The 23,167-nt window shown below is 42.2% G+C and overlaps 1 protein-coding gene across 3 annotated transcripts in view; it reads left to right on the top strand.

The window, feature by feature from the left end:
* The window catches only part of PIKFYVE (phosphoinositide kinase, FYVE-type zinc finger containing), a 603,254-nt gene that overhangs the window by 262,549 nt on the left and 317,538 nt on the right, over positions 1 to 23,167 (top strand). For all 3 annotated transcript variants that reach the window (XM_073558214.1, XM_073558213.1, XM_073558215.1), the window contains 2 exons: positions 19,062 to 19,133; positions 20,134 to 20,305. In XM_073558214.1, the coding sequence (XP_073414315.1) occupies positions 19,062 to 19,133; positions 20,134 to 20,305 (244 nt within the window). The remainder of the gene's footprint in view (positions 1 to 19,061; positions 19,134 to 20,133; positions 20,306 to 23,167) is intronic.

The following is a 23,167-nucleotide window of genomic DNA, read 5'->3' as shown; positions in this document are numbered from 1 at the left end:
ATCTTGTAAAAACAAGTCAATATAATGAGACAGGTGACAAGTCAAAGACCCAATTCCTGATATAATCAGTCTGCCAGGTGGTTTTTCAGGGTTCTTATGCAATTTTGTTAAATGATAAAACAACGCCATGGTTGGCGCAGGATTTGTTAAAAACTTTTTTTCTGTTTTATTAAGAATATTCCTCTCATCGGCTTCCTTGATCATATGGTGATAGTCCCGGACAAAGCATTGTGTAGGATCTTATTTTAAAATTTTATTATGTCTTGTGTCAGACAATATGTTCAAAGCTTCCTCAATATAGTCAGATCTGTTTTGCACAACTACTCCCCCCCTTTATCAGCTTGTCTTATTACTATATCTGTATTTTTCTCAAATCCTCCAATGCCACTTTTTCTCTTTTAGAGATATTGTTCTCCTTTTTTACCTTATTTTTCCGAATTCCATGATTTTCGATTTTATTTTTATTATTATTTTCCCACTTTCTAAATTCTTCAGATACTAATGAAAGAAAAGTGTCTATATTTGGTCCTCTTTGTTGATGAGGATTAAATAGAGATTTTGGGTGTACCTCCTTGTGGATATATTCACTTTCTTTGTTTGTCTCTGTTGGGATCAGTATTTTTTTGAGATCCCCAATGTCCCCATTTTTTTCAGTCAACAAGAAATGTCTTTTAAGAGTAAGTTTGCGAGTGTATGCATTTAAATCAAGAAAAAGATCAAATGCATTCATATCTTGGAGCAGGGCAGAAATTTAGTCCCCTACTTAAAATTTCCATTTCTGAAGAGGATAAAATGTGGGATGATAAATTAAATATTTTAACGAGAGGCAGATTTGGTTGTTTATTAGTTTCTGGGTTCTTTTTTTTTTATATGTTCTCAGATTTCTATTAGATCCCTTTCCACTTTTTCCTCTTGCTCTACTTTTCTTTTTTTTGGACCTTGATATTACAGCCGGTGCGAAGTAATTTGTAATATGATTCTTTTGTATTGGACTTAAAATTTGGGCTGTTTGCGAAGAGCTGATTGGTGGTGGTAAAATTATTTCTGAAACACTTGGATGTGTGGGACCTATCTCTAAAAAAGAGATGTTGGATATTACTGAGGATGGGGATGGTGTAGGCGCTTGTATTACTGTGGGGAATGTAGATGAGGATTCTGTATTGTCATGGATAGTTAGTTCATTTACATCAAATTCAACATTGGAAATTTCCAACCTGTGGGGAACAGTTGGAGTTTCCAGTGGGGAAGTCCTGGATTGGGGGAGGTAATGTTGGAGCATCTTTCATTACAATGATCCTGGGCTTTAATGGAATAGTTTTTTCAATGGGTGGAGGTTTTTTCTTTTGTACATTTCTATTAGGTATAGTGTGAAGATTTTCGGGGGTAGACGTATTAAGAGGAAATTTAATTTGAGAGAGAGTGGTTTCAACATCATGTATATTTTTTATATTTGAATTGGTTATAATCCTTGTTTCCAGGACGTCCACCTGACAGCACCATGGAGGACATCCTCCTCCTCCTTACAGGGACAGGAAAGCACACGAGAGGTTAAAAGGCCCCATCCCACCCCTTTCCCTCAGTGTCTTTCCTGTCCCTGCATGGAGGGACATGCGAGAGGAAGAGCAGGAAGCTTACCGGAGGGCGCAGGGGGATCGGGCGGCCAGTCCAATCCTTCCCCCTGTCAGGATGCCCAGGGCCGACACTTCCCTGTGGGGAGTCCCTCTGCCCCAAAACCAGGAGCAGGACCTCGCTCCTGGAGGGAGCCGCTCCTCCCGGTGGGAGGCTCCAGGCCGGACCGCAGTGCCGCGGTAAGCCGGGTCCCCGCATGCAGCGGGCGGTGCGGGCGCCGGCGACAGAGAACCCGGGCCACGATGCAGGGGCAGCTAGAAGCCGGGTCCCTGCAGAAAGCCGGGTGGGCGCTGCCATTGCAGGACGCCCGGCGGGCAGGGCTTCAGAGCTGGGCAGGAAGCGGAAGTGGCCGGCGCGATCAGTCATCGCGGGAGGATCCGTGGCGCGGCGATGACGTCACGCGCCGACTTGAAATCAGCGTGCCAGCAGCCTGGGCACGCCAGCAAGCTCAGCGCACGCCAGCAGGCTTAGCACACGTCAGCGGGCTCACCGCACGCCAGCGGCTCACCGCACGCCAGCAGCTCACCGCACGATACCTTAAGGGCCCACTCTACTAGGGCAGTTTCAGCCTCCTGGGCCGAACGCGCAGGCGCCTCAGTCGAGAAGATTTGTAGAACGGCAACTTGGGCCAGCCTGAATACATTTTGCAAGCACTACAAACTTGACGTGCTATCAGGCCAACATACCGCATTTGGGAGAAAAGTTCTCCAGGCGGTGATCCCACCCTGAGGAGGTGCTTTGGTACTCTCCATGGTGCTGTCAGATGGGCGTCCTGGAAAATAGGTATTAGACCTACCGGTAATGGTGTTTCCAGGAGTCCATCCTGACAGCAGGGGTAGTTCCCTCCCTGTTATGTTATGTCATATGATGTAATATGGTGGTATCATTAAAAGAGTTATGAAAAGAAAAGGGGGAGACAGGGCGCTTCCAATGCGTAGGTCTGTATGGAAAGTAGATGAGTGCACAGCAAGTGTTAGGCTCACCTGATAGGGTTGTGAGAGTCACAACACCTATAATCGCATAAAACAGCTGCAGCAGTCTGCACGAGGCTGGTAGTGCAATAAGAAACTGCGCTGCTGTGGTAGAATTCAAGGTATCTTTATTGCCAACGCATTTCCTGAGCCAGTCCCAGCTCACTTCATCAGGGCCCTGATGAAGTGAGCTGGGACTGGCTCAGGAAACGCGTTGGCAATAAAGATACCTTGAATTCTACCACAGCAGCGCAGTCTCTTATTGCACTACCAGCCTTCTCTTTGTTAAAAGAGTTATGGCATTATCCACTCTGTGGTACTTTTTAATCACTGAGGGAAAGGGCTGGGACGGGGCCTTTTAACCTCTCGTGTGCTTTCCTGTCCATGACGTCCTCCATGGTGCTGTCAGGATGGACTCCTGGAAACATCATTACCGGTAGGTCTAATACCTATTTTGTTTTACACCTAATTCCTGTGGGACCAGGGCTTCTGTTCTTAAATTACCAGGGTTTTTCTTTGTGGGTTCATTGATACCCATCAGGTTTTTATTCCTAATTTGTTCATTTGACATTGGTTTAGTTTTAACGGTATCCCTGCGAAATTTTTTTATTTTTACATCTACTAGATCATTTTCAAATACTTTGTATTTCCTAGTAATGTCATCATTCACCAAATTAAAAAAATGTAAACTTTAAAACCTTTCAATTTCAAGTAATTTTTTTTCACAGGTGATTGCGGCTTTGCTAGCTAGCTCAGAACGCTTTACCACTAACAAACTCATAAGACTATAAGAACAATCATTTAAAATTATTCCACTTATTGGTAAAATGACTGTCATCTAAAAAAGTACTATTAAAATGTACCTTCAAACCATTTGGAACTATTTTTTGATCAATACAAATGCCTAGAAATTCTCCATCGATCTGATGTCTTATTTCCATCTTCATATGTTTTTCAAAGTCCAAAAAAAGACCAGTGATGGTCCCTTTAGTCTCAATATCAATCACAGGTTCAGTGCAGAAATTATCCAACCTTATATTAGTCATGTTCTTAATGGATAACAGCTCCTTTCTCCTCTCAATTCTGTTATTATAATACTCCATTCTCACTCCAGGCTGCTCACTCCCCTTTGCTATCTGGGGTGTCTGTCTTCAACCGATCAGGAAGAACTCCTTTCAGTGACAATATGCAAAAAAAAAAAAACCCTGTTTGGGAGAGAAGAACAGACAAATCGCGGCACCCTAAGTGCGTAAACACAATATTGTAGTCTTTAAAGGGTGCACAATTTTATGCACTCACCTGATAGAAGACTAATATGGCTTTACATTGTGTATCCTCAAAAATCCTACTAACTAACTATCCATGACAATACAGAATCCTCATCTACATTCACCACAGTAATACAAGCGCCTACACCATCCCCATCCCCAGTAATATCCAACATCTCTTTTTTAGGTTACTGCCGGTCACAGGCATTGGCTGATAAAAGCAAGTCTTTCATGAGCCTTCACCTGCTTTCGCTGATGACAGTGAGAGCAGACTCTGCTGATTAGAGTATTCACCACAGACACCTGTGCTATAAATAAATTAAAAAAAAATTTGAAGTAATGTCTCTCTTATTTTTGATAGCCAGCACAAGCAAAACTGACAGCTGCAGCCAGCAACCCTCAGCTGTCAGCTTTGTCAGCTGGTTATCAAGAATAGAGGGGTCCCACGCGGTTTTTAAAAAAAATAATTTAAATAATTAAATAGAACGGTCCTCCCCATTTTTGACAACCAGCCATGCGAGAGCAAATGGCTGGGGGCTGGAATTCTCAGACAGGTAAGAGACTTTGGATATTGGTCCACCCTAGCCAAAAAATAGCAGCCCACCGATAACCCGAAAAGGCACATCTATTAGATGCACCAACTCTGGGGCTGTGCTCTGCTCTTCCACTTGCCCTTGATGTGGTGACAAGTGGGATAATGGTTCTGGGGTTGATGTCAGCGGTTTTGTGGCATCTGAGATCAAGCCCACAGGTTAGTAATGGAGGCGTCTATAAGAAGCCCCTGTTATTACCATAGTTACCGTAGATTGTAAAAAACACAAAGCCAAATAAAATCCTTTAATTGAATCAATGGCACAGATTCCTTTATTTGAAATAAAAAAAAGCACACTTACAGTGGGTACGGAAAGTATTCAGACCACTTGAAATTTTTCACTCTGTTTCATTGCAGCCATTTGGTAAATTCAAAAAAGTTCTTTTTTTCCTCATTAAGGTACACTCTGCACTCCATTTTGATGGAAAAAACAGAAATGTAAAAATTTTTTGCAGATTTATTAGAAAAGAAAAACTGAAATATCACATGGTCATAAGTATTCAGACCCTTTGCTTAGTATTGAATAGAAGCACCCTTTTGAGCTAGTACAGTCATGAGTCTTCTTGTGAATGATGCAACAAGTTTTTCACACCTGGATTTGGGTATCATCTGCCATTCTTCCTTGCAGATCCTCTCCTCTGTGGATATTTCACATTAGACCTTGGAAATCAAGGTCCCAGAGTCTAGAGGAAGAGTGGAGAGACACACAATCCAAGCTGCTTAAGACCTAGTGTGAAGTTTCCACAATCAGTGATAGTTTGGGGAGCCATGTCATCTGCTGGTGTAGGTCCACTGTGTTTTATGAAGACCAAAGTCAGCGCTGCCGTCTACCAGGAAATTTTAGGTCACATCATGCTTCCTTCTGCCGACAAGCTTTTTGGAGATGGAAATTTCATTCTCCAGCAGGACTTGGCACCAGTCCACACTGCCAAAAGTACCAATACCTGGTTTAAAAAGAACAGTATCACAGTACTTGATTGGCCAGCAGACTCGCCTGACCTTAACCCCATAGAGAATCTATGGGGTATTGTCAAGAGGAAGATGAGACACCAGACCCAAAAATGCAGACGAGCTGAAGGCTGCTATCAAAGCAACCTGGCTCCCATAACACCTCATCAGTGCCACAGGCTGATCACCTCCATGCCACGCCGCATTGATGCAGTAATTGATGCCAAAGGAACCCCGACCAAGTATTGCCTGCATTTACTGAACATACATTTCAGTAGACTAGCATTTCGGATTTTAAAATAATTTTTCAAGCTGGTATTATAAAGTATTCAATTTACTGAGAGAAGGGCTTGGGGGTTTTCATTCACTGTAAGCCATAATCATCAAAATTATCAGAAATAAACACTTGAAACAGATCACTCTGTTTGTAATGACTCTATATAATGAGTTTCACTTTTTGTATTGCACAAGTGAAATAAATTAACTTTTTGATGATATTCTAATTTTGTGAGATGCACCTGTACTTTTTTTTTTTCATCCATATCCCCCTTCTGTCTCTCTATAAAGCCAGAGATGTCAATCAAAGAAGGATGGGGCAGAGATAGATGGCAAACAAGTAGGTGGGAAGGTGCACTTAAATTCTTAGGCAGTCTAAGGGTGCCCCGAGCTTCTGTACTTGGTTTGAATAATCATTCTGTGTGGTCAGACTCCCATTAACCACTAGACCGTTCATTAGCCCAAATTTCTTGCCTTTTTTATGCCAAAGTAAAAAAAAGATGACGGCTACTCCGCTAATAATAAATTTGGTGTATTTTGACCTGTTAATTTTACTATTATGTGCAGACAAACATTGTTTTAAAAATGTGGGTTATTTTACTGAATTTATTTCTAGGGGCTATCCACTACATTTTTCTTTTAACAAATGTGTTGGAGACATGATTTTATAACACTTAGGAAGGTCCAAGTATTACAGGTTCTCCTCCTCCTTCACTGCTCTGCTGTTCTCACAATGGCTGCTGGTGGAGGAGCTTGTGACCAGACCTGTCCATCAGCCTCTGCTGCTTGTAAAACCGCTGTCCCGTGTACAACCTTTTTTAGTAGGGGATGGTTATTGGATTTATCTGGTCACATGCTTCTCCAGCAGCCATTTTGAAAACAGATCGGCTGTGTAATCTGTGTGGAATGTTTACATAAAGTAATTAAGGTTGAAGGAAGACTTTAAGTCCATCTAGTTCAACCCATATCCTAACATAACATGCCCTAACATGTTGATCCAGAGGAAGGCAAAAAAAACCCATGTGGCAAACAGTAAGCTTCACATTGGGGAAAAAATTCCTTCCCGACTCCACATACAGTAATCATCAGACTAGCTCCCTGGATCAACACAATATCATGGAAACTAGTGTTTATACCCTGTAACATTATACTTTTCAAGAAAGGCATCCAGACCCCTCTTAAAGTTTAGTAGGGAATCACTCATTACAACATCATATGGCAGAGAGTTCCATAGTATCACTGCTCTTACAGTAAAGAATCCGCGTCTGTGAGTATGCCTGCCACACCAGCGGTGGATGCCGTGTTCACACAGGTCCTGCTGCCACCCACCAATGACAGACATTTGAAACTACAGCCAGCTGCGGTTCTTACAGCATGAAATTGGGGTTTTCTATGAGTCACAGGATTTAACAATCCCACAAGTAATCCCCTTTGGGACAATTCCCTTCAGGCATTAGCCATAGGATGTTTATGCCAACTTCTGGTTGATGCAACCTTTGGAGCTTTTCAAAGTCACAGATCTAATAATCCTGTATATGATCTCGTTTGGAATATTTCTCTACTACCCCTTCTCTTTGAAATCTACACGTTTATATACCAGTTCTTACATGGTGGATGGTATCACCTCCAATAGCACCTAATTTACTATTGGTCATACAATATAATGTCCAGAAAATTATAGAGATAGGAGCAGTGTTGCTTACTGATGAAGGCTACTTGATACAGCCGAAACGTCTATATTTGTGACTGCAAATAAAAATTCTTCATCTTTGCAACGAGTTGAGTGCCAAAAATTTTTTGATTATTATGTGAGTATGCTTAAACCTTCTTTCCTCCAGACTTAGAGGATGCCCCCTTTTCCCCGTCACAGGTCTAAGAGTAAAAAGATCATTAGAAAGGTCTTTGTACTGTCCCCGCATATATTTATACATTGTAATAAGATCACCCCTAAGCCTACGATTTTCCAAACTAAATAACCCCAAGTGTAATAACCTGTCTTGGTATTGCAGACCCCCCCAGTTCTCTAATAACCTTGGTCGCTCTTCTCTGCACTTGCTCCAGTTCAGCTATATCTTTCTTATACACCAGAGACCAGAACTGTACACAGTATTCTAAGTGTGGTCGCACTAGTGACTTATATAGAGGTAAAATTATATTCTCCTCATGAGCATCTATGCCTCTTTTAATGCATCCCATTATTTTATTTGCCTTTGCAGCAGCTACCTGACACTGGCCACTAAATGTGAGTTTGTCGTCCATCCATGCACCCAGGTCTTTTTCTTGACAGTTTTGAACAATGTGTTTAACAATTAAGCACATAATTATACATTTTGTTCGTTCTACCCAAGTGCATGACCTTACATTTGTCCCCATTAAAGCTCATTTGCCATTTATCAGCCCAAGCTTCTAGTTTACATAAATCCTCCTGTAATATAAAATTATCCTCCTCTGTATTGATTACCCTGCAGAGTTTAGTGTCATCTGCAAATATTGAAATTCTACTCTCTATGCCCCCTACAAGGTCATTAATAAATATGTTAAAAAGAAGCGGGCCTAATACTGACCCTTGTGGTACCCCATGGCTAACCGTGACACAGTCCGAGTGTGCTCCATTTAATAACCACTCTTTATTTCCTATCCCTGAGCCAGCTCTTAACTCACTTACACATATTGTCCCCTATCCCCATTGTTCTCATTTTTATGTATCAACCTTTTGTGTGGCACCGTATCAAAAGCTTTTGAGAAGTCCATGTAGACCACATCCACTGCATTTCCTTGGTCCAGTCTGGAACTTATCTCTTCATAAATGCTTATCAGATTAGTCTAACAGGAACGGTCCCTTGTAAACCCATGTTGATATTGGGTCATGAGGTTATTCTTCTCCAGATACTCCAGTATAGTATCTCTTAGAAAACCCTCCAGGATTTTACCCACAGTTGAGGTTAAGCTCCAAGTTCAGTTTTTGTCCCCTTTTTGAATATTGGCACCACATTTTCTATACGCCAGTCCTGTGGTACAGACCCTGTTATTATGGAATCTTTAAAGATTAAGAATAATGGTCTATCAATGACTGTACTTAATTCCTGCAGTACTCGGGGGTGTATCCCATCTGGGCCCGTGGATTTGTCAATTTTAGTGATTTTTAGACGCCGTACTTCCTGCTGGGTTAAGCAGGTGACATTTAATGGAGAATTTTTATCCCTGATCATGTTATCCGTCATGGGATTTTCTTGTGTAAATACTGTTGAAAAAAAGTCATTAAGCATGTTGGCTTTTTCCTCATCCTCATCCACCATTTCACCCAAATTATTTTTACGGGGACCCAACACTATCATGTTTTAGTTTCTTACTATTTATGCAGTTAAAGAATATTTTGGGATTATTTTTACTTTCTCTGGCAATGAGTCTCTCTGTCTCAATCTTTGCTGTCTTGATTTGCTTTTTACAGAATTTATTTAATTTTCTGTATTTATTTAATGCCTCATCACTACCTACTTGCTTTAATTCTCTAAATGCTTTCTTTTTATCTCTTATTGCACACCTTACAGCTCTATTTAACCATAGTGGTTTCCTCCTATTTCTAGCATGTTTATTCCCATACAGTATATATTTTGCACAGATCCTATTCAGGATGCTAATAAACGTCTCCCATTTTCTTTGTGTTTTTTTATGTCTCAGGATATCGTCCCATTTAATTGCACCAAGATCATCTCTCATCCGTTGGAAATTTGCCTTTCTGAAGTTTAGTTTCGTTGTAACCCCTCTACTACACATCTTATTAAAGGATACATGAAAACTTATTATTTTGTGATCACTATTACCCAATTGACCCTCAACCCTTATATTTAATATGCGGTCTGGCCTGTTAGATAATATTAGGTCTAGCAGTGCCCCCCTGTTGTTGGGTCCTGAACCAGTTATGAAAGGTAATTGTCTCTCATAGTTGTCAAAAACCTATTACCTTTGCTGGAACTGCAGGTTTCAGTTCCCCAATGTATTTCAGGGTAATTGAAGTCCTCCATAATAATGACTTCTCCTTGAATCGCAGCTTCATCTATTTGCTTTATCAGGATATTCTCCGTTGCTTCCATTATTTTTGGAGACTTATAACAAACCCCTATCAATAATTTATTATTTCCCCCCCCTCCCCTTATCTCCACCCACAGGGACTCTACATTTTCATTAGAATCACATATATTATCACGAAGGATGGGTTTTAAGGATGATTTTACATATAAACACACACCTCCCCCTCGCTTATTTGTTTTGTCAGACTATAGGCCTGTAAATTAACCACCCAGTCATGGCTCTCATCCAGCCATGACTCCGATATCCCTACCATGTCATAATTATGTTCCAGCAAAGTTAATTCTAATTCCGCCATTTTTTTGGTAAAGCTTCTGACATTAGTATACATTCACTTTTATGTATCTCTCTGTACCTCTGATAAATTATTAAATGTTCTAACCCCATCCCCAATGCCACCCCCACCCCTAATTCCATTATTTGTGCCCAGGTCTCTATCTGCACTATCTTCTCCCCCTATGAAATGAATACCCTCCCCCCAGTCCCTAGTTTAAACACTCCTCCAACCTTCTAGCCATTTTGTCTCCCAGCACAGCTGCACCCTCCCCATTGAGGTGCAGCCCATCCCTAGTGTAGAACCTGTAGCCAACTGAGAAGTCGGCCCAGTTCTCCAGGAACCCAAACCCCTCCTTCTTACACCAATTCCTGAGAGACTTATTTATCTCCCTAATCTCTCATTGCCCCTCTGGCGTGGCACATGGTACAGGCAGTTTTTCAGAAAATACCACCTTTTAGGTCCTTGCTTTAACCCCTTCCCGACATGTGACACAGCGTATGCGTCATGAAAGTCGGTGCCAATCCGATCTATGACGCATACCCTGTGTCATGAATTCAAAGCCCCCCTGCGGGTCGGGTGACCGGGGTCAATGAAAGGTCACCTGACCCGCAGATACAGGGGGCTTTGTAATTCACCACAGGGGGCGTGGCTTCGCCCCCACGTGGCTACAATCTCTCTGATTGGCTGTTAAAAGTGAAACAGCCAATCAGAGCGATAGTAATATTTCATCAATGAAAATTGATGAAATATTACAATCCAGCCATGGCCGATGCTGCAGTGGCATCGGATATGGCTGGAGACACCGATTTGACCCCCCCACCGGCGATCGCCCCCCCGCCACTGAATCATAGAATCGTAGAGTTGGAAGGGACCTCCTGGGCCATCTGGTCCAACCCCCTGCTCAAAGCAGGATTCGCTAAATCATCCCAGTCAGATGTCTGTCCAGCCTCTGTTTGAAGACTTCCATTGAAGGAGAACTCACCACTTCTCGTGGCAGCCTGTTCCACTCATTGATCACTCTAACTGTCAAAAAGTTTTTTCTAATATCTAATCTGTGTCTCTTCCCATTCAGTTTCATCCCATTGCTTCTAGTCTTTCCTTGTGCAAATGAGAATAAAGTTGATCCTTCTACAATGTGACAGCCCTTTAGATATTTGTAGACAGCTATTAAGTCTCCTCTCAGTCTTCTCTTTTGCAAACTAAACATTCCCAAATCCTGCAACCTTTCCTCATAAGACAGGGTTTGCAGACCGGTCACCATTCTGGTCGCTCTTTTCTGAACTTGCTCCAGTTTGTTGATGTCTTTTTTAAAATGTGGTGCCCAAAACTGGACACAATATTCCAGATGAGGTCTGACCAAAGAGGAGTAGAGGGAAATAATGACTTCACGTGATCTAGACTGTATGCTTCTGTTAATACATCCTAGAATTGCATTTGCCTTTTTTGCTGCTGCATCACACTGTTGACTCATATTCAGTCTGTGATCTATTAGTATACCCAAGTCTTTTTCACATGTGCTGTCACTTAGCCCTATTCCTCCCATTCTATATATGCTTTTTTCATTTTTATTGCCCAGATGTAGTACTTTGCATTTCTCCCTGTTAAAAACCATTCTGTTAGTTGCTGCCCACTTCTCCAGTTTATTTAAATCTTTTTGAATCCTCTCTCTCTCTTCTCTAGTGTTAGCTATCCCTCCTAGCTTTGTGTCATCAGCAAATTTAATCAGTTTACCCTCAATTCCTTCATCTAAATCGTTGATAAAGATGTTGAACAATACAGGGCCCAGGACAGAGCCCTGTGGTACCCCACTTGAGACATTCTTCCAACTGGATGTGCAGCCATTTACGACCACTCTTTGGGTCCGATCACTAAGCCAGTTATGAATCCACCTAACAGTTGCCTTGTCCATTCCATACTTAGTCATTTTTTCAATAAGGATTGTATGAGAGACTTTGTCAAATGCTTTGCTGAAGTCAAGATATACTATATCTACAGCATTTCCTTGATCCACCCAATCAGTGATACCGTCATAGAAGGAAATTAAGTTAGTCTGACATGACTTATTAGTTAGAAACCCATGCTGACTCTGTTTAATCACTTCATTCTTATCCAGGTATTGACATACATGTTGTTTAATAATTTGTTCAAAGATCTTTCCTGGTATAGAAGTCAGACTCACCGGCCTATAGTTGCCTGGGTCCACCTTCTTCCCCTTTTTGAAGATAGGAACAACATTTGCTCTTCTCCAGTCTTCTGGCACTTCTCCTGTTCTCCAAGAATTTTCAAAGATTATGGAGAGGGGTTCAAAAATTTCTTCTGCTATCTCCTTCAGTACTCTGGGGTGTAAATCATCTGGACCTGGAGACTTGAATTCATTTAGGTTAGCTAAGTGTTTCCTCACTATCTTTCTGTTTATAGATATCCTGGATTCTTCTATTCCCTTAATAGGACAGTGAATAACAGTTGATGTTGCATTTCCTTTCTGAGAGAAAACAGATGCAAAATAGGAATTTAAAAGTTCAGCCTTCTCAACATCCTGTCTTACCATTTCATCATTTTCATCCTGTAAAAATCCTATAGCATCTTTGACTTTTCTTTTACTTTTGACATATCCCCAAAATCCTTTATTATTGCTTTTGACATCTCTTGCAAGCCTCAGTTCATTTTCAGCTTTAGATAATCTGATTTGTGCCCTGCAGGTTCTGCAGACAGCATTATATTCTTCTTTAGATATGCCTCCCTCTTTCCATTTTATAAACATTTTTTTCTTCCTTTTTAGCATGTGCTTAAGTTCTGTGTTCATCCATCCTGGTTTCCTTAAATGCTTCCTATTCTTCCCTCTTTTCGGAATTGTTAACAACTGTGCTTTGAGAATTTCATTTTTCAAGATTTCCCATCCTTCCTGGACATTTTTGTCTTTAAGGATATCCAGCCATTGGATCCCTCCAATTCTCTTTCTGAATCCCTTAAAATCTGCCTTTCTGAAATCTAACCTTGACGTCTGAGTCTTCACAGGTCTTCCACCTCTAGTAATCCAAAATTCTAAAATAGCGATCTGCCGCCGCTGTCATCTGCCCCCCCTCCCATTCTCTTCGCTCCCCGCCAGCTTCCGATCCCCCCCCCTCACCCACTCTCACCGCCCCCGGCACCTTCCAAGTCCCCCTGTCGCTCCCGGTGTCCAGCGGGTCCGGTTCATGGGCGCCGCCATCTTGGAAAATGGCGGGCGCATGCGCAGTACGCCCGCCCGAATCTGCCGGCTGCAGATTCCATTATTTCATTTTGATCACTCTCAGAGTGATCAAAATGAAATAAAATGTAAATGAACCCCCCCCCCCATAGGTAGGCAGAACTAATAAAATAAAGAAAATATTTTTATTTTTCCATCAGGGTTAGGGTTAGGGTTGGAAAAAGGGTTAGGGTTAGGGTTGGAAAGAGGGTTAGGGTTGGAAAGAGGGTTAGGGTTGGAAAGAGGGTTAGGGTTGGAAAGAGGGTTAGGGTTGGAAAGAGGGTTAGGGTTGGAAAGAGGGTTAGGGTTGGAAAGAGGGTTAGGGTTGGAAAGAGGGTTAGGGTTAGGGTTGGAAAGAGGGTTAGGGTTGGAAAGAGGGTTAGGGTTGGAAAGAGGGTTAGGGTTGGAAAGAGGGTTAGGGTTGAAAAGAGGGTTAGGGTTAGAATTAGGGTTAGGCTTATGGTTAGTGTTGGGGTTAGGGTTAGGGTTGGGATTAGGGTTAGGGATGTGTTGGGGTTAGGGTTGTGGTTAGGGGTGTGTTGGGGTTAGGGTTGGAGTTAGAATTGAGGGGTTTCCACTGTTTAGCCACATCAGGGGGTCTCCAAACGCGATATGGTGCAACCTTTGATTCCAGCCAATTTTGCGTTCAAAAAGTCAAACGGTGCTCACTCCCTTCCAAGCCCCAACGTGTGCACAAACAGTGGTTTACCCCCACATATGGGGTATCAGCGTACTCAGGAAAAATTGCACAACAACTTTTGGGGTCTAATTTCTCCTGTTACCCTTGGGAAAATTAAAAATTGGGGGCTAAAAATTATTTTTGTGGAAAAAAAATGTTTTATTCATTTTCATGTCTCTGCATTACAAACTTCTGTGAAGCACTTGGGGGTTGAAAGTGCTCACCATACATCTACATAAGTTCCTTGGAAGGTCTAGTTTCCAAAATGGGGTCACTTGTGGGGGGTTTCCACTGTTTAGGCACATCAGGGGCTCTGCAAACGTAATGACGACTGCAGACTATTCCATCAAAGTCTGCATTTCAAAACGTCACTACTTCCATTCCGAGCCCTGACGTGTGCCCAAACAATGGTTCCCCCACACATATGGGGTATCAGCGTACTCAGGACAAACTGGACAACAACTTTTGGGGTCTAATTTATCCTGTTACCCTTGTGAAAAAAAAAATTGCGGGCTAAAAATGATTTTTTTTGAGGGAAAAAAATGATTTTTTATTTTCACGGCTCTGCGTTATAAACTTCTGTGAAGCACTTGGGGGTTCAAGGTGCTCACCATACATCTAGATAAGTTCCCTGGGGGGTCTAGTTTCCAAAATGGGGTCACTTGTGGGAGGTTTCTACTGTTTAGGCACACAGGGGCTCAGCAAATGTAACATGACGCCCGCAGACCATACCATCAAAGTCAGCATTTCAAAATGTCACTACTTCCCTGCTGAGACCCAACGTGTGCCCAAACAGTGGTTTCCCCCCACATATGGGGTACCAGCGTACTCAGGACAAACTGGACAACAACTTTTGGGGTCCAATTTCTCCTGTTACCCTTGTGAAAATAAAAAAATTGCGAGCTAAAAATTCATTTTTTGAGGAAAAAAAAAGATTTTTTATTTTCATGGCTCTGCGTTACAATCTTCTGTGAAGCACTTCGGGGTTCAAGGTGCTCACCACACATCTAGGCAAGTTCCTTATGGGGTCTAGTTTCCAAAATGGGGTCACTTGTGGGGGGTTTCCACAGTTTAGGAACATCAAGGGCTCTGCAAATGTAACATGATGCCCGCAGACATCAAAGTCAGCATACCAAAACGTCACTACTTCCCTTCCGAGCCCTGACGTGTGCCCATACAGTGGTCATCCCCCACATATGGGGTATCGGCGTACTCAGGACAAACTAGACAACAACTTTTGTGGTCCAATTTCTTCTGTTACCCTTGTGAAAAAAAAAATTGCGGGCTAAAAATCTTTTTTTTAGGGAAAAAAATGATTTTTTATTTTCACGGCTCTGCGTTATAAACTTCTGTGAAGCACTTGGGGGCTCAAGGTGCTCACCACACATCTAGATAAGTTCCTTGGGGGGTCTAGTTTCCAAAATGGGGTCCCTTGTGGGGGTTTCTACTGTTTAGGCACACAGGGGCTCAGCAAATGTAACATGACGTCCGCAGACCATTCCATCAAAGTCAGCATTTCAAAATGTCACTACTTCCCTTCCGAGCCCCGACGTGTGCCCAAACAGTGGTCCCCCCCCCCACATATGGGGTACCAGCGTACTCAGGACAAACTGGAAAACAACTTTTGGGGTCCAATTTATCCTGGTACCCTTGTGAAAATAAAAAATTGCAGACTAAAAAATTTTTTTTTAGGAAAAAAAAAGATTTTTTATTTTCACTGCTCTGCATTATAAACTTCTGTGAATCACCTGGGGGTTCAAAGTGCTCACTATGCATCTAGATAAGTTCCTTAGGGGGTCTAGTTTCCAAAATGGGGTAATTTGTGGGGGAGCTCCAAAGTTTAGGCACACAGGGGATCTCCAAACACGACATGGTGTCCGCTAACGATTGGAGCTAATTTTCATTTCAAAAAGTCAAATGGCGCTCATTCCCTTCTGCGCCCTGCCGTGCACCCAAACAGTGCCCCCCCCACATATGGGGTACCAGCATACTCAGGACAATCTGGACAACAACTTTTGTGGTCCAATTTCTCCTGTTACCCTTGTGAAAATAAAAAATAGCGTGCTAAAAAATCATTTTTGAGGGAAAAAAAATGATTTTTTATTTTCACTGCTCTATGTTATAAACTTTTGTGAGGCACTTGGGGGTTCAAAGTGCTCACTACACATCTAGATAAGTTCCTTAAGGGGTCTAGTTACCAAAATGGTGTCACTTGTGGGGGAGCTCCAATGTTTAGGCACACAGGGGCTCTCTAAACGCGACATGGTGTCCGATAACGATTGGAGCTAATTTTCCATTCAAAAAGTCAAATGGCGCTCCTTCCCTTCCGGGCCCTGCCGTGCACCCAAACAGTGGTTTATGACCACATATGAGGTATTGGTGTGCTCAGGAGAAATTGCCCAACAAATTTTAGGATCCATTTTATCCTGTTGCCCACGTGAAAATGAAAAAAAACTGAGGCTAAAAGATAATTTTTGTGAAAAAAAAGTACTTTTTTTTTTTTTTTACAGATCATTTTGAGAAGCACCTGGGGGTTCAAAGTGATCACTATGCATCTAGATAAGTTCCTTGGGGAGTCTAGTTTCCAAAATGGGGTCACTTGTGGGGGAGCTCCAGTGTTTAGGCACACAGCGACTCTCCAAACGCGACATGGCAAGCGCTAAATATTCCTGCATATTTTCCATTCAAAAAGTCAAATGGTGCTCCTTCCCTTCTGAGCCCTGCCGTACGCCCAAACAGTGGTTTATGACCACATATGAGGTATGGGTGTACTCAGGGGAAATTGCCCAACAAATTTTAGGATCCATTTTATCCTGTTGCCCATGTGAAAATGAAAAAGTTGATGCTGAAAGGAAATTTGTGTTGGAAAAGTTAAAATGTCCATTTTTTCCTTCCACATTGCTTTAGTTCCTGTGAAACACCTGAAGGGTTAATAATCTTCTTGAATGTGGTTTTGAGTAGCTTGAGGGGTGCAGTTTTTAGAATGGTGTCACTTTTGGGTATTTTCTGCCATATAGACCCCTCAAAGTGACTTCAAATGTGAGGTGGTCCCTAAAAAAAATGGTTTTGTAAATTTTGTTGTAAAAATGAGAAATCGCTGGTCAACTTTTAACCCTTATAACTTCCTAACAAAAAAATATTTTGCTTCCAAAATTGTGCTGATGTAAAGTAGACATGTGGGAAATGTTATTTAGTAACTATTTTGTGTCACATAACTCTCTAGTTTAACAGAATAAAAATTCAAAATTTGAAAATTGCGAAATTTTCAAAATTTTCGCCAAATTTCTGATTTTTTCACAAATAAACGCAAAAATTATCGACCTAAATTTACCACTAACATGAAGCCCAATATGTCACGAAAAAACAATCTCCGAATCGCTAGGATGCGTTGAAGCGTTCCAGAGTTATTACCTCATAAAGGGACACTGGTCAGAATTGCAAAAAATGGCCAGGTCATTAAGGTCAAAATAGGCTGGGTCATGAAGGGGTTAAGCTTGCAGCCTAATTCCCTGAAATCATCTTTAAGGACCTTCCACCTACCTCTAACTTTGTAATTTGTGCCAATGTACACCATGACCGCTGGATCCTCACCAGCCCTTCTCAATTATCTGTCAACCCAATCAGCGATGTGTCGGACTCGAGCGCCAAGTAGGCAGCACACTGTTCGACCATCCCTGTCTTTGTGACAGATTGCCCTATCTGTTCCCCTGATAATTGAGTTCCCCACTACCAGCATATGTCTGGCCTGCCCTGCTTTCCTATTTCCCCCCTTACTGGAGCAGACACTCCTCTGGCTTTCAGAAGACTTGCCTTGCTGCAGCAGTGCTTACCACTGCACTGACACCCCCCTTATCCGCCAACTTAGCAAACTTATTGGGGAGTGCCAGATCAGGACTAGCCTCCCTGGCACTCTTCCCTCTACCCCACCTTCTGTCTCCCAGCTTGCTGATTCACTGTCCTGCCACTCCATACTACCATCCTCTACTTCATCTATCCCATTGAGCATCTGCTCAGTGAGCAAAAGACTCCATTCCATATTGTCTATGGATCTCAGTGTTGCCAGCTGCACATTTAGATCCAGTATCTGGGCTTCCATGCACAACATGCTCACATCTCGCACTGCAGTATGCACCCTCGACCGGCTGTTCAAGGATTGCATACATGTGGCAAGATGTACACTGGACGGCATTGGCAATATTGGAGCACATTCCTAATGGGGATTGTACCAGACAGAAAAGTTAAATAAAAATAAATGCAAAGTATTAATAAAATACAAATAGCAATTCAGTATTGCCTCCCTTGTAAACTCCCTGAATCCAAAGTCCCTGAATCCCAAGTCACACACTTACCACTGTTTGCACTTAAGCTCCAGTCACATTCAGCTCGTTCACACTTGCTGAAGCAGAAGATTTAAGGAGATTTTTTATTTCCTCAGCAGCAATCCACCCTGCTGCTCAATGCACTTCCAAAAGGACTTGAGCCCCAACCAGCTGCCCCTTATAAACCCTTAATTATGAACCCCCACCCTTAATGAACGCCTTGTGAATATAGCTACACCTCAAGATTTAAACTAAGAGATTCATCCTGTATGTAGAGAGAAAAAATAGGTTATAAATCCCCCAAAAATTGAACAGGTAGAAAAGCACTCAGTAATCCACAATTCAGCAACTCACACCAATTCACACTGGTATTTGTTAAATGTTTTCCAAATACCTCTTCACTGAATCACAAGTCACACACTTACCACTGTTCGCACTTACGCTCCGGTCACACTCTGCTCGCTCACACTCGCTCAGGTGGAAGATTTAAAGAGATTTTTTTTTTGTTGTACTAAAACATTCAGGAAAGAACCTGTAATACTTGTTCTGTATATTAGTAAGTGCTACAAGATCATGTCCTCAACACATGTGTTATAATAAAGATGGTGGACAACCCTTTTAATAAAGTGACCTCAGCCCACACAAGTCTCAACACTCTTCTAATGTGACTTGTCTGCTTGGGTCAGACTCTATACAAGAATGGTAGTGTTCTGTAGATGTTTGTAGAATATATTGTGTGCTCTGCTCAGAGCTACTCAATCTGGTTCTTCTTCCTTTCCTTTGTACACAGGATTGTCACAATGGAGTTTTATGGTAAGAATGACCTGACTTTGGGTGTTTTCCTGGAAAGATACTGCTTCAGGTGAGCTGATATCTCCTGTGGCCCATGTACACTATCTGATACATGACTCCATTCACTGCAGTACTCCTTAGTCACATTTTTTGTAGATATGCTGTGTGTGTTATGTGATGATGGATTTCCTATGAATTACTTGTACTAGCATTGTCCTCTTGTATATAGCCATGTATGCACTGTCAGACTGTGCTGCCAAAGGCCCACTATTTACATTGACTTTGTGGGTCCACTCTTCATCTGCATGCAAATATTACCCTCATTCACAAATGTACCTCTGCTTCTATATAATGATACCCTGGGTAGTCAGTTAAATGAATGGTGAGATGCTGCTTTGTTTTGTACACAAGTGTATTTTGCCAACCATTACTCGTAGAATGGAAAGGATGGGCCTCACGGCTTCACAGGGGCCCTCCGGGGAGTCACCTGTTCTCCTGTGGGCCTGTCTGAGCCTGTATGGATGTATAATGTACTTCTAATCTGTTCCTTTTCCTTAATGTACTATGTAATGTGCCTCAGGTAGTTGATGGTAATGACATAGCTGATCATTCAGTCACTGTCATTGATTGGGCACAATTACCGGAGGGAGAATAGCAGTAATACATGGCCTGCTCCTAACCAAGCATGATCTACACTGTACATAAGAGTGGGCCCCTTTGTAGCTGTGAACACTGGGTATCATTATGTAGACAACCTGACGTCAGGTAAAGGTCTCTAGAGTTGGTTGGTGTAAGTAGTGTCCACCTAGCAGGTCCCTCCATGTGTTTCTGTGCCAGTGTCGTAATATACGGTAAGTTATATTTTAGAGACTCCCTTAAAACATGTAATAAAAGCATTGATGTGGACCTGAAGCTCCATCTCCTGAGGTTGGCGTCTTTCCTCTAAGTACAACATGCTGCATTGTGATGGGTTACGCACTTTTACATGTTCGCATTAATTAATTTGTCTCTGATTAATTTTTTCATCACGCTTTTGTATATTTTGATCGTTGATATGTGTTCTTCTACAGACCTTCATATCAGTGTCCCAGTGTATTCTGTGACACACCAATGGTGCACCACATAAGGCGTTTTGTTCATGGAAATGGCTGTGTTCAGATCATACTAAAAGAGCTGGACTCTCCTGTTCCTGGTTACCAGCACACCATCCTTACTTATTCCTGGTGCAGGATCTGCCAACAGGTATTTTTAGCCAACTCTCAGTATGTGTGTTTCAGTGAGCTGCTCTCATACATTTAGTTTTTTGGTAGGACCACTACAAACTGGAAAAATTCATGACATGTGCCGATGAGGTGACAGAGTAGACCCTCATCCTGTGTATTATCTGTAACCATGAGTGCGGGGTGGCATGAGGGGCGTCTTTAAGTGTCAAATTTGTCAGTGTCTTGGAAGTTAAACATAGCAGTTAGACAGGGCAGGAGGCAGGTGTGATATAGCAAATTTTATTTTAGTTAACCTGTACTGCAAAATGACTTTCAATGTCTACTTCATCTCAGGTTTTAGCTGCTGTTTTTTTTTTTTTTTTCCAAATTTACTGTGTGTTCACACAGTCGGTGCTTTCTATCCATATCAGTTCCTCTCTCCTCCCCTCTCTCATGTACACTAAAAAGTTTGGGGTCACCCAGACAATTTTGTGTTTTCCATGAAAACTTGTACTTTTATTAATCAAATGTGTTGCCAAATGAATTTAAAATCTAGTCCAGACATTGACAAGGTTTGAAAAAAAGATTTTTATTAGAAATATTAATTTTCTCCTTCAAACTTTGCTTTCATCAAAGAATGCTCCCTTTGCAGTAATTACAGCATTCCAGACCTTTGGCATTCTAGCAGTTAATTTGCTGAGGTAATCTGCAGAAATTTCACCCCATGCTTCCAGATGCCCCTCCCAAAAGTTGGTTTGGCTTGATGGGCACTTCTTGCATACCATACGGTCAAGCTGCTCCCACAACAGCTCAATGGGGTTGAGATCTAGTGACTGCGCTGGCCACTCCATTACAGATAGAATACCAGCTGCCTGCTTCTTCCCTGAATAGTTTTGCATAATTTGGAGGTGTGCTTTGGGTCATTGTCCTGTTTGTTGTAGGATGAAATTAGCTACAATCAAGCGCTGTTCACAGGGTATAGCATGGCGTTGCAAAATGGAGTGTGTTATGATTGAGTCACCGAGGAGGAAAAAAAAAAACAAACTAAGCCACAGAAAACCAGAGAGGTTGGTAACTAAGCGGATTGCAGACCCCTGATCCTATCCACACAACTAGCAGTAGCCGTGGAGCGTACCTACGATGATCCTAGACGCCTCGTCACAGCCGGAGAACTAAATAAGCCTAAAGCAAGAAAAGGGGAAATCTGAACTGCCCCAGAGCAGACCCCAAAGCAATAGACAGCCCCCAAACATGTATTGTCGGCGAGACAAGATGAAAATACAAATGCAGGTAGAAAAATAGGCTGAGCAAACGATGGGGCCCACACTAACTAGAAAGGACAGGAAAGGAAAGATGCTGTCTGCAATCACGCACAAAAACCCTGCCAAAAAATGTCCAACACTTTCTGATAACAAAAACCCTGAAGTCGCTAGACTTCAAATCCCTGTATCAGCACTCTGGTATATTCTGAAGACAGAGCAAAAAGAGACCAAACTGATCAGGGACAAAAAGCAAACTGTCATAAACAGAGACATAAGAATGGAAATTCAGCACAGCCCCAGCGGGGGCTGGCTGACCACAAAAACTGAGTAAACCAGACCAAATCTCAAGTGAAAAATAGCAGAGCACACTTAGCTTGAGCAGGCAGGAACAGAACTGGAAGCCAGAACCTGAGGGCAGGAAAATCACCAGCAAAAAATTAGGGAGTCGGCTTTCTTAAATCCAGTCAGAGACGCCTGATGTCCAATCGCAGTCCTCCTCAGGTGGCAGGTCTCTGCCATTTAGTTCAGCTTCATTACCTACTGTCACCACCAGAGGGAGCCCGGATGGAGAACTCACGACTCCTTTGTCAACACAGTCAGCTCCACCACCCTCACCAGAAGCCAGAGGTAAACCAGAAAATGATTTCACAACAGGAGTGATAGCCTTCCTTATTCAAAATCACTTTTACGTTGTCCAAATCTCTCACTTTACCAGTACCAAAGCCACCCCAGACCGTCACATTACCTCCTCCATGCTTGACAGATGGCATCAGGCACTCTTCCAGCCATCTTTTCAGTTGTTCTGCATCTCACAAATGTTCTTTTGTGTGATCCAAACACTTCAAACTTGGATTCGTCTGGCAATAACACTTTTTTCCAATCTTCCTCTGTCCAATGTCTGTTTTCTTTTGCCCATATTAATCTTTTCCCTTTATTAGCCAGTCTCAAATATGGCTTTTTTTTGCCACTCTGCCCTGAAGGCCAGCATCCTGGAGTCGCATCTTCACACTGACGTTTTGCGTGTACTATTTAATGAAGCTACCAGTTGAGGACCTGTGAGACGTCGATTTCGCAAACTACAGACTTTAATGTACTTGTCTTGTTGCTCAGTTGTGCAGCGGACCTCCCACTTCTCTTTCTACTCTGGTTAGAGCCTGTTTGTGATCTCCTCTGAAGGGAGTAGTACACACAGTTGTAGGAAATCTTCAGTTTCTTGACAATTTCTCGCGTGGAATAGCCTTCATTTCTAAGAACAAGAATAGACTGTCGAGTTTCACATGAAAGTTCTTTTTTTCTGGCCATTTTGAGAGTTTACTGGAACCAACAATTGTAATGCTCCAGATTCTCAACTAGCTCAAAGGAAGGTCAGGTTTATAGCTTCTCTAATCAGCCAAACTGTTTTCAGCTGTCCTAACATACTTGCACAAGGGTTTTCAAGGGTATTCTAACCATCCATTAGCCTTCTTACACAGTTAGCAAACACAAAGTACCAAAAGAACACTGGAGTGATGGTTTTTGGAAATGGGCCTCTATACACCTATGAAGATATTGCATTACAAACCAGACATTTGCAGCTAGAATAGTTATTTACCACATTAACAATGTATAGAGTGTATTTCTGAATCATTTAATGTTAGCTT

The sequence above is a fragment of the Dendrobates tinctorius genome, unplaced genomic scaffold (assembly GCF_039654945.1).
Source record: "Dendrobates tinctorius isolate UK_male_01 unplaced genomic scaffold, ASM3965494v1 ptg000254l, whole genome shotgun sequence".
NCBI lineage: Eukaryota > Metazoa > Chordata > Amphibia > Anura > Dendrobatidae > Dendrobates > Dendrobates tinctorius.
This window is presented reverse-complemented; position numbering and strand designations above follow the sequence as displayed.